At 35.1% G+C, this 11249-nt stretch overlaps 2 protein-coding genes across 3 annotated transcripts; one reads left to right on the forward strand and one right to left on the reverse strand.

The window, feature by feature from the left end:
• Positions 1-206: 206 nt before the first annotated feature.
• On the forward strand, positions 207-7674 carry LOC133192638 (general transcription factor IIH subunit 4-like). 2 transcript variants are annotated; one of them, XM_061328636.1, is made up of 15 exons: positions 207-425; positions 517-621; positions 1616-1747; positions 1915-2011; positions 2193-2287; positions 2805-2916; positions 3128-3196; positions 3295-3378; positions 3858-3987; positions 4624-4675; positions 4767-4845; positions 5876-5923; positions 6574-6714; positions 7012-7137; positions 7400-7674. In XM_061328636.1, the coding sequence occupies exons 1-14, from the start codon at positions 277-279 to the stop codon at positions 7123-7125; spliced, it is 1407 nt and encodes a 468-aa protein (XP_061184620.1). In that variant the 5' UTR covers positions 207-276; the 3' UTR covers positions 7126-7137; positions 7400-7674. The 2 variants fall into 2 exon arrangements, with proteins under 2 accessions (XP_061184620.1, XP_061184621.1); XM_061328637.1 differs by having other exon boundaries at positions 7012-7129.
• A 389-nt stretch (positions 7675-8063) lies between these two features.
• Positions 8064-9141, reverse strand: LOC133192034 (uncharacterized). The gene has a single exon (XM_061327875.1). The coding sequence runs from the start codon at positions 9057-9059 to the stop codon at positions 8202-8204; it is 858 nt and encodes a 285-aa protein (XP_061183859.1). The 5' UTR covers positions 9060-9141; the 3' UTR covers positions 8064-8201.
• Between the last annotated feature and the right edge of the window lie 2108 nt (positions 9142-11249).

Here is an 11249-nt window from a genome sequence, read left to right on the forward strand (position 1 = left end):
TTTAATTTGTTCCGGAACAAATGCTACAATAAAACTGCTATTTCAAAAAAATATGCATATTGATAGAATTGAAACGTTTCTTGTGAAATTGGAAGATCTAATGTAATCAAAATTTATACGTTGCCCCATTCATGAATCTATGTTTACCAGTTAATATAATCACCGTTCCTTGGTTTTGACATTTAGAATTTAAGCGCGCAATTTACATTGATGCTTCTCTCGGCATGGCAGGAAAGTGGCTAGGATAATTTCTTGTGTTACTTGTTAAGTTATTTTATGCCAGTGCCTGGGGTATTCGGCATGGCAAGTGTTACAGCTGCCAAAAAGTTAGATTGCAAAGACTTACATGGATACTTAAAAACACTCTCTCACAGTATCCTTGATAAACTGTACAATCACCCGGCTACCTGTCTGGCGGTATTTCGGTAAATAACAGTTTAACACGAGATGCAGCAAATTATGTACAGTTGTAATAATGATAATGACAATTTATTTAATTAATTATTTTTTTTGCAGACAACTTCCTCAGCTATCTAAACATTATGTGATGCGAATGCTTTTCATTGAACAACCAGTATCACAGTCTGCTGTTGGTTTATGGGTTACCAATGAACACAATGAGTAAGTATGTATACATGTATAAGAGGACCTAGGCATTTCAATCTGCACATATTGACCTTGTAGCTATAGCAACTACACTGTAAGTGAACAGTCAATCAAGTTCTCCAGATTAATTGGGAAAACATCCTCATCATATCCAGGGCTATGTCCAGAGATGTCAATCCAGTTTGCTTTCCATTTTTTCCCCCTTTCAGTTATATTTGTTTCTGGCAAGAACTAAGAGACTTAAAAACCTACCAAGGTCGGAAACTAGGTTGTGTTATAAGAGCAAAGGTCATGAGCATGGGGGAATGAAACTATATACATGGGACCCAGTAGTTCATTTGAGAGACTATCCGCATTGTAAGCACTTGGTCCTTAGTTTAAGTTCCAGTCAGATTCCAACTTTTCTGTTCTTTTCCGTTTCAGTCAGTACAGTTTCTTGGAATAACAGCAAACTTGTTGCAAGATACATATCAGGGAGAAATTTTTTTTGAGCAAGACAACTGATAAACAAAACAAACTATACAAACTTTTGATCTGAAACTTGATTGAGCCAAAAAAAAAAATCCAAGATATCCAGGGATATTGAGGTTAAAGTGCTTAGATAAAAAGTGGTTGAGACTTGGACTTCCAACTCAGTGCTACAAATCAATGGTACTCAATATTTCAATGTTCAAGATACTGAAGTTCAACTGTAAATGAGTTAAGTACAAGTTTTGAGGAGTTTAGACATACAGTAACTGTGTATTCTCATGATATTGTTTCTTTTTATTCAGGATCGATTATATTAGTTTCTGAATTTATTTCTTGGACCTATCTCTGTTACAAAAATGTCAAATTGATTGGTGTTCATCATCTAGAAGTTGCCTGGTGTTGTTCATATTCATAGCAGTATAATATAGCCAGAAGCACCCAACAAAAGAAACTGTTTTCTAGTGCATAATTTATAAAGTACATACCATGTTAATGATGAAAATGAATAAGATTCTGACACTAAATGTTTATTGTTCAGGGAACACAAATATGCTTCCAAAGTACTTTCTGATCTGAGAGTGTGGCATGAACAACAAATGCAAGGGGGTCTGCTGGGTTGGATTCTGAATGAAACATTTCGCTCTAATATGAAAGTTGCTCTGCTTGGAGGGTAAGGTTCACAGCTGATGAATATAGATTGATGTTTAAAAAGATAATAATGAATTATTAGTTTAGTAATTTATCTTCCAATTTATTACTTAAAGGAGGATTTGTCTCTAAACTCTTTTATGGGTTGTTGCCAAAGCAAACTCAACCCTTATTACATGTATTTTGCAGAGGACTGGATTCCAAGATTTCTGGAGGGCCTCTACCTCCAGACAAACATGCCAAGGACATTCCATTTTTAGATAAATATGCTCTTGAAAGATGGGAGGTATTCAATTGTACAATATCATCTTTCCTGAACATCAAGATTATAACCTTAAATTGCATTCTGAAAGTCAAAATGAGACAAAATTTAGACTGTTAAAATGTAATAATTTTATTTTTTATTTTTGGTACTTTCAACCAGAGGAATGTGTACATTTCCTTTAACATCTGTGTTTGTTTTGTAGTGTGTTCTCCATTTTATGGTGGGGTCCACTGAGGGGACAGAGGGAGTCAGTCGAGATATCATTGATGTTCTCCTTCATGCTGGACTCATGACCACGTAAATTTCTTTTTATAATACTTGACTCATGACCATGTAAATTTCTTTTTATTATACTGGAGTGGACTCATGACAATGTAAATTTCTATTTATTATGCTGGACTCATGACCACGTAAATTTTTTTTTATTATGCTGGACTCATGACCCCGTAAATTTCTCTTTATTATACTGAACCCATGACCACGTAAATTTCTTTTTATTATACTGGACTCATGACCACGTAAATTTCTATTCATTATGCTGGACTCATGCTCGTGTAAATTTCTTTTTATTATGCTGGACTCATGCTCGTGTAAATTTCTTTTTATTATACTGGGCTCATGACCACGTAAATTTCTTTTTATCATACTGGACTCGTGACCATGTTAATTTCTGTTTATTATTGATTGTCAGTTCAAGTCATTACATAATGTCTCTTCTTATCCCCACAAGAAGACAAATGTCATAAACTAGGACATTTAAACATTTCTCAGTCAATAATATATGAAGAATTAGTTATAAAACTATTGATGATAGGGATGGTGTGGACCCTCTGCCGTCCATTACTCCTGCAGGTTTTCAGTTTCTGTTGATGGATACGGGGTCACAAGTTTGGTATTTCATGCTGCAGTACTTGGACACAGTTGAGGTAACATTTCTTATCAATAACTCACTACTATTTCATGCATTAAGTGTTATTTTGATTCTAAAAAAAGTAAAGATGGAGTTTGCATATGACAGTAGTATTTATTATTTTCAAGATTGGCTTTTGTAGATAAGACAAGAATTCTCTATTTTTAAGTTTTAGTAGATAAGTTTAGTAATTCATGTTTTACTCTCCTAATATAATTTTTTGACAGAGTCGTGGTATGGACCTTATAGACTGCTTATCATTCCTATTTCAACTTAGTTTTTCAACACTAGGAAAAGTAAGCATTGTAATATTGCATGAATCTAATTTTGATCTTTCATCTAAAGATAGTCATTCAGTGATTTCTCCATATAAATCTTAAAACACTTTTTCCAGGATTATTCAACAGAGTTTATGAATGATGGACAACAAAGGTTTTTACAACATTTGAGGGAGTTTGGTCTTGTTTATCAAAGAAAGGTAATTAGGGGAGTTATAATACATGGGTTTTAGTAATGTTACTATTTATTGTATAAGTTCAGTGATAAAATTGTTTGCAGTCAAATCAAGGGTAACTTCTTCTGTCAAACATATTATTATAAAGATTTTTTGGAGCAGGTCGATTCTTTAATAACTATGTCAAAGCCTAACTGAAATTTTGTAGTTATTTTATGGGACTTTGATTTACTTAAAGGAGTCATAGTTGAATAAAGCTATGGTATATTTTTTGTAATATTGACTTTCTGTCATCACATCTATTATCAATTATATTTTGCCATTTTATCATTTGTATTATATTTCTGAGTAAAAGATTGTTTTTAAGGTAGAAGTCATTTTTCAAGACTGACATTAAGCATGATTAAATAGTGTTCATAAATACACATTATTTTTGCATATTAGAAAATCCTTTGCAAAGAAAAATCCCTGATCATGTTATGAGTATTAGTGCTTTGTTACAGAGGAAAATTCAGAGGTACTACCCCACCAGACTTGCCATCAATCTTTCCTCTGGATTGTCAGACTTCACACTGGGAAAGAATACTGGTTATCTAATGGTGGAAACCAACTACAGAGTGTATGCCTACACAGGTATGTATAGACTGCTGGCTATAGTAATGGTCAGAATAGATCTCTACTGTTAAACAGATGGCTGTACTTTTGAAAATAAAATTCTTATCTCCAATGGAGATAAGAATTCTCCATTCATTTAATGCCACCAAAAGATCAATGTAAAACATGTACGTGTATCTGCATAATGAGATATCCATACATGTTTTACATTGACCTTTTGGTAGCATTGAGTGAAGGAAGAATTTTGTACTAAATATTTCATATGGTTAAATCTGAATAGATACATAAATTACTACATCACTAGTATAAATAAGAGAGATGATAAAAGAGATAAAAACACATAAAAGAGATGATCTCTCAGTCTGGTGGTCTTTTGCCAGGTGTATCTCTTGTAAGAATCTCTGGAATAAACTTTTACATGTTTAGAAATATATCGGGAAAAAAACATGAAAATCTTCTTCTTTAGAACATCAATTCTACAAAGTTTCACATGCAATATTGTCATTTGTTATAGATTTAAATGCTCTCGTAACTTGTCCCTGGATTGATGTACTAAAATTTTACACAATTCTCTGTACAAGGTAGATGATATGTGTGGATGTAGTGTCCCATGATTTGTTTTGGTTTTTCTGAGTACTGTTTTCTTCCTTATAGATTCTCCACTACTTGTGGCTCTGGTAGCATTGTTTTGTGAGATGTTATACAGGTAAGATATCTAAATAATACGCTAATGCTTTAATGATATCATGCATACACAACCCAATTTTGTAGATTAATATATATGTAACTTTTCATAGGTTTCCAACATTTTGTGTGGGAAATTTGACACGTGGCAGTGTGAGAGATGCTTTAACCCGCGGAATCACAGCTGACCAGGTAGGTTAGAGATGCTTTAACCCAGGGAATCACAGCTGACCAGGTAGGTTAGAGATGCTTTAACCCGCGGAATCACAGCTGACCAGGTAGGTTAGAGATGCTTTAACCTGCAGAATCACAGTTGACCAGGTAGGTTAGAGATGCTTTAACCCAGGGAATCACAGCCGACCAGGTAGGTTAGAGATGCTTTAACCCGCGGAATCACAGCTGACCAGGTAGGTTATGGGAAGTCACCAAATAAAGTATTAAGGATATATCACAGCCAAATGTTAAAAGCAAATATTACTCAAAAATATCATGAAAAATCTTATTTTTATAGCAACTAACAAATAAATTTAAAAGTTACCCAAGTTATAATGCTATAATTTAGAATGGGGCAGTTTACACTTCATGAATTAGGAAGTGGTTTATAGAAAAGTATAGATTGTTCCAACCTAGGGAAATGATTTTAACTTGGATAACTATCAAATTCATTCCTTACAATTAAATTTTCTACTATAAAGAGTTGAAAATAAGATGATTTGTCCTCTAAAATGACATGAAAATGTACAAAATTTTATTAAGCTGATTGATACGTTTTTTTGACGAAAGTCATATTTCACTTAGGCAACACAGGTTATATATGCTTTTGTTTTTGTCCAATCAAATAGTGAGAATTTGTTATGCAATGTACTCCTACTAAAATTTTGGTTCCAATGAAAGGTGTTATCAAGGTTATTAAAAATAGAAAAATGTGTAAAGAAAATTTAAACAAGCTCTTCTCCTAGTATTGGTCTGATCTCTGTAAAACATGATACACTGGTAGAGTATTTTACACCATGATGCACAACTCTGCATGCAAAACTATTTTTAATTTTGATGAAAAATGTCACCAGGGTCATATATAGAAGTGGTATAATCTGAAAATCTTTATAAATGCTACTCCACAAACAGTTTTGGTTTGATTTCAATATAATGTGTTGCAAACATCAAGATACATAGTTTTGTAAAACTTAAAGACAGTGTTTGAAATAAAAGTTTTTCTTTGTAGATAATATCCTTTTTAAAAACCCATGCTCATCCTAAGATGCTGAGGAATGTAAGTATGATTGAAGGTGAAATAAAGCTAATCTAATGAAATACTGAGATTTTTTACAACATTTATTTATTTAAATTTTATTATGCAGTATTATGTATAGTGCTAGTAGTATTATAATGTAGTACTAATTATGTAGTCACTTTCTAGCATCTAATGGAAATACAGTTCTCAACTTCACAATGTATCTGAAACTTGTGAAAATTAGGTCATTTTAAGTTTTTTCTATGTTTAGCATGTGTATGCACCTTGGTTTTAGACACCCCAGGTCAGAAAAAACCAACAAAATCGGAAGTTCTGAAAACAACTCATTTGATCGAAACCTTTGAATTCTGATGATTTTTTCTATATTTGTCTAAAATCTGTCATATTAATACCTTGATTTTGCTAAGGAATAGATCTCTCTGTGAGAAAAATAGATTAATGAAATCAAATCTTTTGATTGACATCATTTTTCCGACTATAAAGACTGTGTTTTAATTTTTGGCTTGTGTGTTTTTTGTGAATAAGTAGGTAGCTATTTGAAAGATGGGTGAACACTGAACAGAGAAAAAACTCGGAATGGTCCTATTAGAAATTATCATTAAAATTGATCAGGAGGTGACATTTTAAAATAGTTTATCAAAGACATCTATCAGATAATTTGATTTCAGTCTCCAGTGATTCCTTCAACCATTACGGACCAAATAAGACTGTGGGAATTAGAGCGTGACAGATTTAAATTCTCTGAAGGTGTTCTATATGACCAGTTCCTGTCACAAAGTGATTTTGAGCTGCTGAGAGACTATGCCAAAGTAATTTGTTACATAACATAAATTTTTCATGTTGATAAAAAAAAGGTTGAAGATTTTCTTACAATATGAATATCTTTCAAAATGCTATTATATGTTATACCCAATATTTATAGACATTAGGCATACAGCATTTAATAGTAGAAATAAGAACTTTTATTTTAAACTTCAACATAGTGTAAACCTTTCTTGATGTGGACTTAAAATCCATGGGTGGATAGATATACAGCATCATTTTGGGACTGGGAGATAGGGGTCAGAAGTGAAATTGCATCACATGTAGAGTTGTCTCTTTTACAGGATTTAGGAGTTCTGCTTTGGGACAATGCAATAAAGAGAGTGATGGTTGTGACGAAGAATGGCCATGATGATGTCAAGCGATACTGGAAGCGACAGAAACAGTCCAATTCCTGAAAGGGTCAGTCAGTCAAGTCACTATAATTATTCACCCTCTGTGGAATAAAAACAATTAATATAGTTTGTATAGGCTTATCTTCCAAAAACATTATCAACTGGGGAAAAAAATTGTCTCAGTCTAAAGGCTGTATTAATTAACAAAATATGTACACTGGAAACAGGTTCAAACTCTAAAATAAATCACATGGAATGCATTTATGTATACTGAGGGCAGGATATTGAAATCAGAAATATAGCTGAATGACACATTGTCTGACTTATCTTTGGGTAGGTCAGGTACTTGCTGAATCAAGTTGGTGACTTAAAAGTCGAGAAAAGTCTGTCAGAAAACTACTGTGGATTGCTGCGGCATTAGACAGAGTGGTATTGGACCCTGCCCAGAGAAGTAGAAAGGACAGACAGTTTGGTGGCCCTGGTGACTCTTTAAGAGAATGGTGTATTGTTATAAAGACAGGAGTTGTGCAATACTTCTTTAATGTAATTGTTATAATAAGATTGTCTCTAATGATCTGTTTACACGTTTTGAGAAAGAAAGCACATTAAAAATGTTTATCCATTTTTTTTTCTTTCTCTTTATTCCTTCAAGGCTGGTTCATTTTTTCCTTGTGTTCAAGCTTTCATTGTGTCCATTCCTAAACCATCATATAAGCTTTCAGTACAAAGCTTAGAGTATTAAGAAGTACATTCATAGTCATGCAGAAGAGTGGAGGATATAGACACAGTCATACAGATGGCAATGCCATTTCAAAGGAGGAAATGTCTGTTTTGTTAAGCAGCAATAATGTAGCCCTCTGATTTTTTTTTTATCTGTTTTCCGTTTCTCAAAAAAAAAAAAATGGAAATGGCTACATTAATTAATTACACCTAATTTTGTTCAGTTTTCACTTTTAATGTATATAGATTTATGATTTCAGAGACATTGGGTAAAAGGCTTTTTAAACAATTCAATCATCCACTATCCAGGTTTGATAACCTTAGTTTCACAGAAATATAAAATTGCCCACTTCTCCATATAATAATTGTGGTCACTATTCTGATGGTGTCACTAGAGTGTTCACGAGAAAAATGGTATTCTAGCGATGTGTATGAACCAGTGACGACACTCTTGGTATATGTGGCAGAACAAGTCTATTGGCCTGAGGATCTGGTTCATGTTCACTGACTGCTCGTCTGCTGCGTGTACGCACGACTTTATCCACGTGATAACATCGCTTACAGTTCCAATGTTTGTCTTCCCCTGGGATCGCGTACATGAGCTTTTCTGCTGTCGTGTGTCCCGTCGGATCCGAGCGACTGGTGAAATCGCCATCCCTGGCGTCAAAGTCATCACTCTTACGAAAATTGTTTCTTTGCGGAAAGAAAGACGGCTTGAATAGGGCCGATAATGAAATTTCTGGTTCATCTTGCTTCTGTTCTTCCCGTTTTTTGGCACCAAACACAGGCTCCTTTTTTTCAGGACCCTGCTGTGTTGGGTACTGTACACCCCACTTTTCAACAAAATAATCCCGCACCTTTTCCGACATTTTATCCGTACCAAGAATCAAGCCTTTCTCCTTGCTATGCTTCATGACACTGTCTAGGTGCTTTTTCTTGCGTATTTTAGGATGTCTCTCGGCGAGAAAAGAATCCATGTCTTTGTTGAGGGATTGGATGGACTTCCCTCCGTAATGCCCATATAGATTTCTATCCTTAGACGCCGCCGTATCTTCCCGCTTCAGCTCCAGACATTTTTGGAGGATCTTTTTCTGCGTCACCGCCTTCCTGACGGCGACACTGGAGCGTTCCTGTCGGGAAATGTTGTACTGGAGCTCTTTCTTGATGTAGGCGTTGTAGAAGTCGTGTTGGTTTCTTGCCACATCGTTCATCACGCAAAGAAACTTTCGATGATTATCCTCCTGTTTCCTAACGTTTATTAACCGTCCCATAAACATCGTCAACAACTTTTCACTTCGTCAAATCATGTCTTCTTGACCAAATCCACAAAATAACATTTGCCTTCAACATATTAACTCCATTCATTTGACCGAGTTACTAGTAAATAATACAAGATGCTTGTAAACATGTAACAGGGTATTCATAGTCCGTGCGCCTGTGTGATATAGTACACAAGATTATTTACTGTGGTGTATCAATAAAAATGTCTCCATAACTATTGTCTTAATTGTTCTTTAACGATCAAATGGCATAATCTTATTGTTAATCGGGATTCTGGACCAAATAACCAATTTGATGTAATCATTTCAGTTTATCTGCTTGATAATTCAGCATTTAGTACAAAAACATTTACGATTCTGGAGCTATCGCGCATTCTCAAACCAAGCGCGCACAATCATTGTTCTTGAAAGGCTCATGTTTCAATTAAAAAATATCTGCTACAAGATTTTATTGTCTTGCAGTCGATGTAATCATGCAAGAAGTTTGCTCTATGCAAATGATTTGGGATTTAAATCTGTTTTATCATTTATCACAGCAGTTGAATGGTCTTTTTTGTTTATCTGGTAGCTTCAACACTCCATATATAGCTGTCAGCAAGACATTCATAGAAGAGACCCCATCCGGCTTCAAACAGTCAATTTTTGTACAAATAAAAACTAACGGGGTTTCATCCAACTAATCACAATATCCCCTCTTTAAATAGAGCATGATATTGAACAATATAGGACACTAGTGACTCGGCACATGTATGAAAAGGCATAAAATTATTTGCACGTAGTCTAGGTAGAAACCTCCTGTTTGAATTTTGCACGACATTGGCCAGAAAATTGCACAGCATTTAAGATAAATCTTGATTGAGAATTCCACGTAATACCGTATGTTTGATACTCATAATTTCTGTCAATTTTGCAAGTTAATTTATAGGTGATATTCAGTGTTTTTAAATGGATCAATAACAAGCGATTGTGAGATTGAAAATTAAAAACATGGATTAAACAACAATCTGAAAAAACTTTGACAGTTTTAGTCTCTGTCAGGATGATTTATTTACCTTAGCTATCGTATAACAGGCTAGGGGCTAGGAAGTAAGTCATTCTCTGTTTTCTTAATCATTTTGAGTCCAGGCCCGTAGAACCGGGGGGGGGGGGGTTTAATACCTAAATTTTCTACCCAAATGTTAGAGAAAGGTCTAACATCCCCGAAATAGGTTTTGAGTTTGGGCAATTTACATTTTTCTCCCCTTGTTTGTCATTTTTTAAGCCCCCCCCCTTTTAAAAATGTAGCTTGCTACAGGCCTGACTGAGACAAATTGCCATTCATTGGCTTGTAAGGCATTGCAAAGTCAAGAGAGTGAAGGGGGGGGGGGGTTCTTGTTAAGCATTTTAAGAGGAATCCAGTTATTTTTACCTTTTAAGAAACAAAATTTAACAGGAGAGGAGAACAGGAGACCCATGGGTCACAACGCTCACCTGAGTAACGTTGACCCTGCTATTCTTCACCAGATTTCCCCCTTGTAATACGTATTGTGGCCCCACCCTACCCCTGAGGGCCAGGATTTGAACAATTTAGAATCTTCACTATCCTAGGTGGCTTCCATGTAAGTTTCAGCGTTTCTGGCCCAGTGGTTCTTGAGATTTTAAAAGATTTTTCCTATATATTTCAATGTAAAACTTTGATTCCCCGTTGTGACCCCACCCCACATGATTGGTCATGATTTGAACAATTTAGAATCTACACTACCCCAGGATGCTTCCATGTAAGTGTCAGCTTTTCTGGCCCAGTGGTTCTTGAGAAGATTTTTTTAACGACCCCACCCTATTTATGTCTTTTCTTGATTATCTCCCCTTGTAAGGGGGCTTTGCCCTTCATTTTAACAATTTAAACTCCCCTTTACCCAAGGATGCTTTTTACTAACTTTGGTCAAAATTTACCCAGTGGTTTTTGAGAAGTTTAAAATGTGAAAAGTTAACAGATGGATAGACAGATGGACGGACAGACGACGGACAACAGGTGATCAGAAAAGCTCACTTTAGCTCAGGTGAGCTAAAAATGCAACGGACCAGACCGGGATTCGAACATGGACCCCCTGAATCTCCAGTCAGGTGCTTTACGAACTATCTGGCCACCGGCGATCAAACCGGTTTGAAAGCCACATTCCTCCCTTCTTAAAGGTATTTGCCACCCAC

This window comes from Saccostrea echinata, unplaced genomic scaffold, assembly GCF_033153115.1.
Source record: "Saccostrea echinata isolate AGI-Se365-2 ecotype Australia unplaced genomic scaffold, CSIRO_AGI_Sech_v1 ptg000025l, whole genome shotgun sequence".
NCBI lineage: Eukaryota > Metazoa > Mollusca > Bivalvia > Ostreida > Ostreidae > Saccostrea > Saccostrea echinata.

Bases quoted from the DNA above. Each gene is read 5' to 3' on its own strand.
- LOC133192034 (XM_061327875.1), bottom strand. From the start codon at position 9,059: ATGTTTATGGGACGGTTAATAAACGTTAGGAAACAGGAGGATAATCAT.
- LOC133192638 (XM_061328636.1), top strand. From the start codon at position 277: ATGCCAGTGCCTGGGGTATTCGGCATGGCAAGTGTTACAGCTGCCAAA. The intron at 1,748-1,914 runs GTAAGGTTCACA...TGTATTTTGCAG, and splicing joins AAAGTTGCTCTGCTTGGAGG to AGGACTGGATTCCAAGATTT. The intron at 3,379-3,857 runs GTAATTAGGGGA...GCTTTGTTACAG, and splicing joins GTCTTGTTTATCAAAGAAAG to AGGAAAATTCAGAGGTACTA.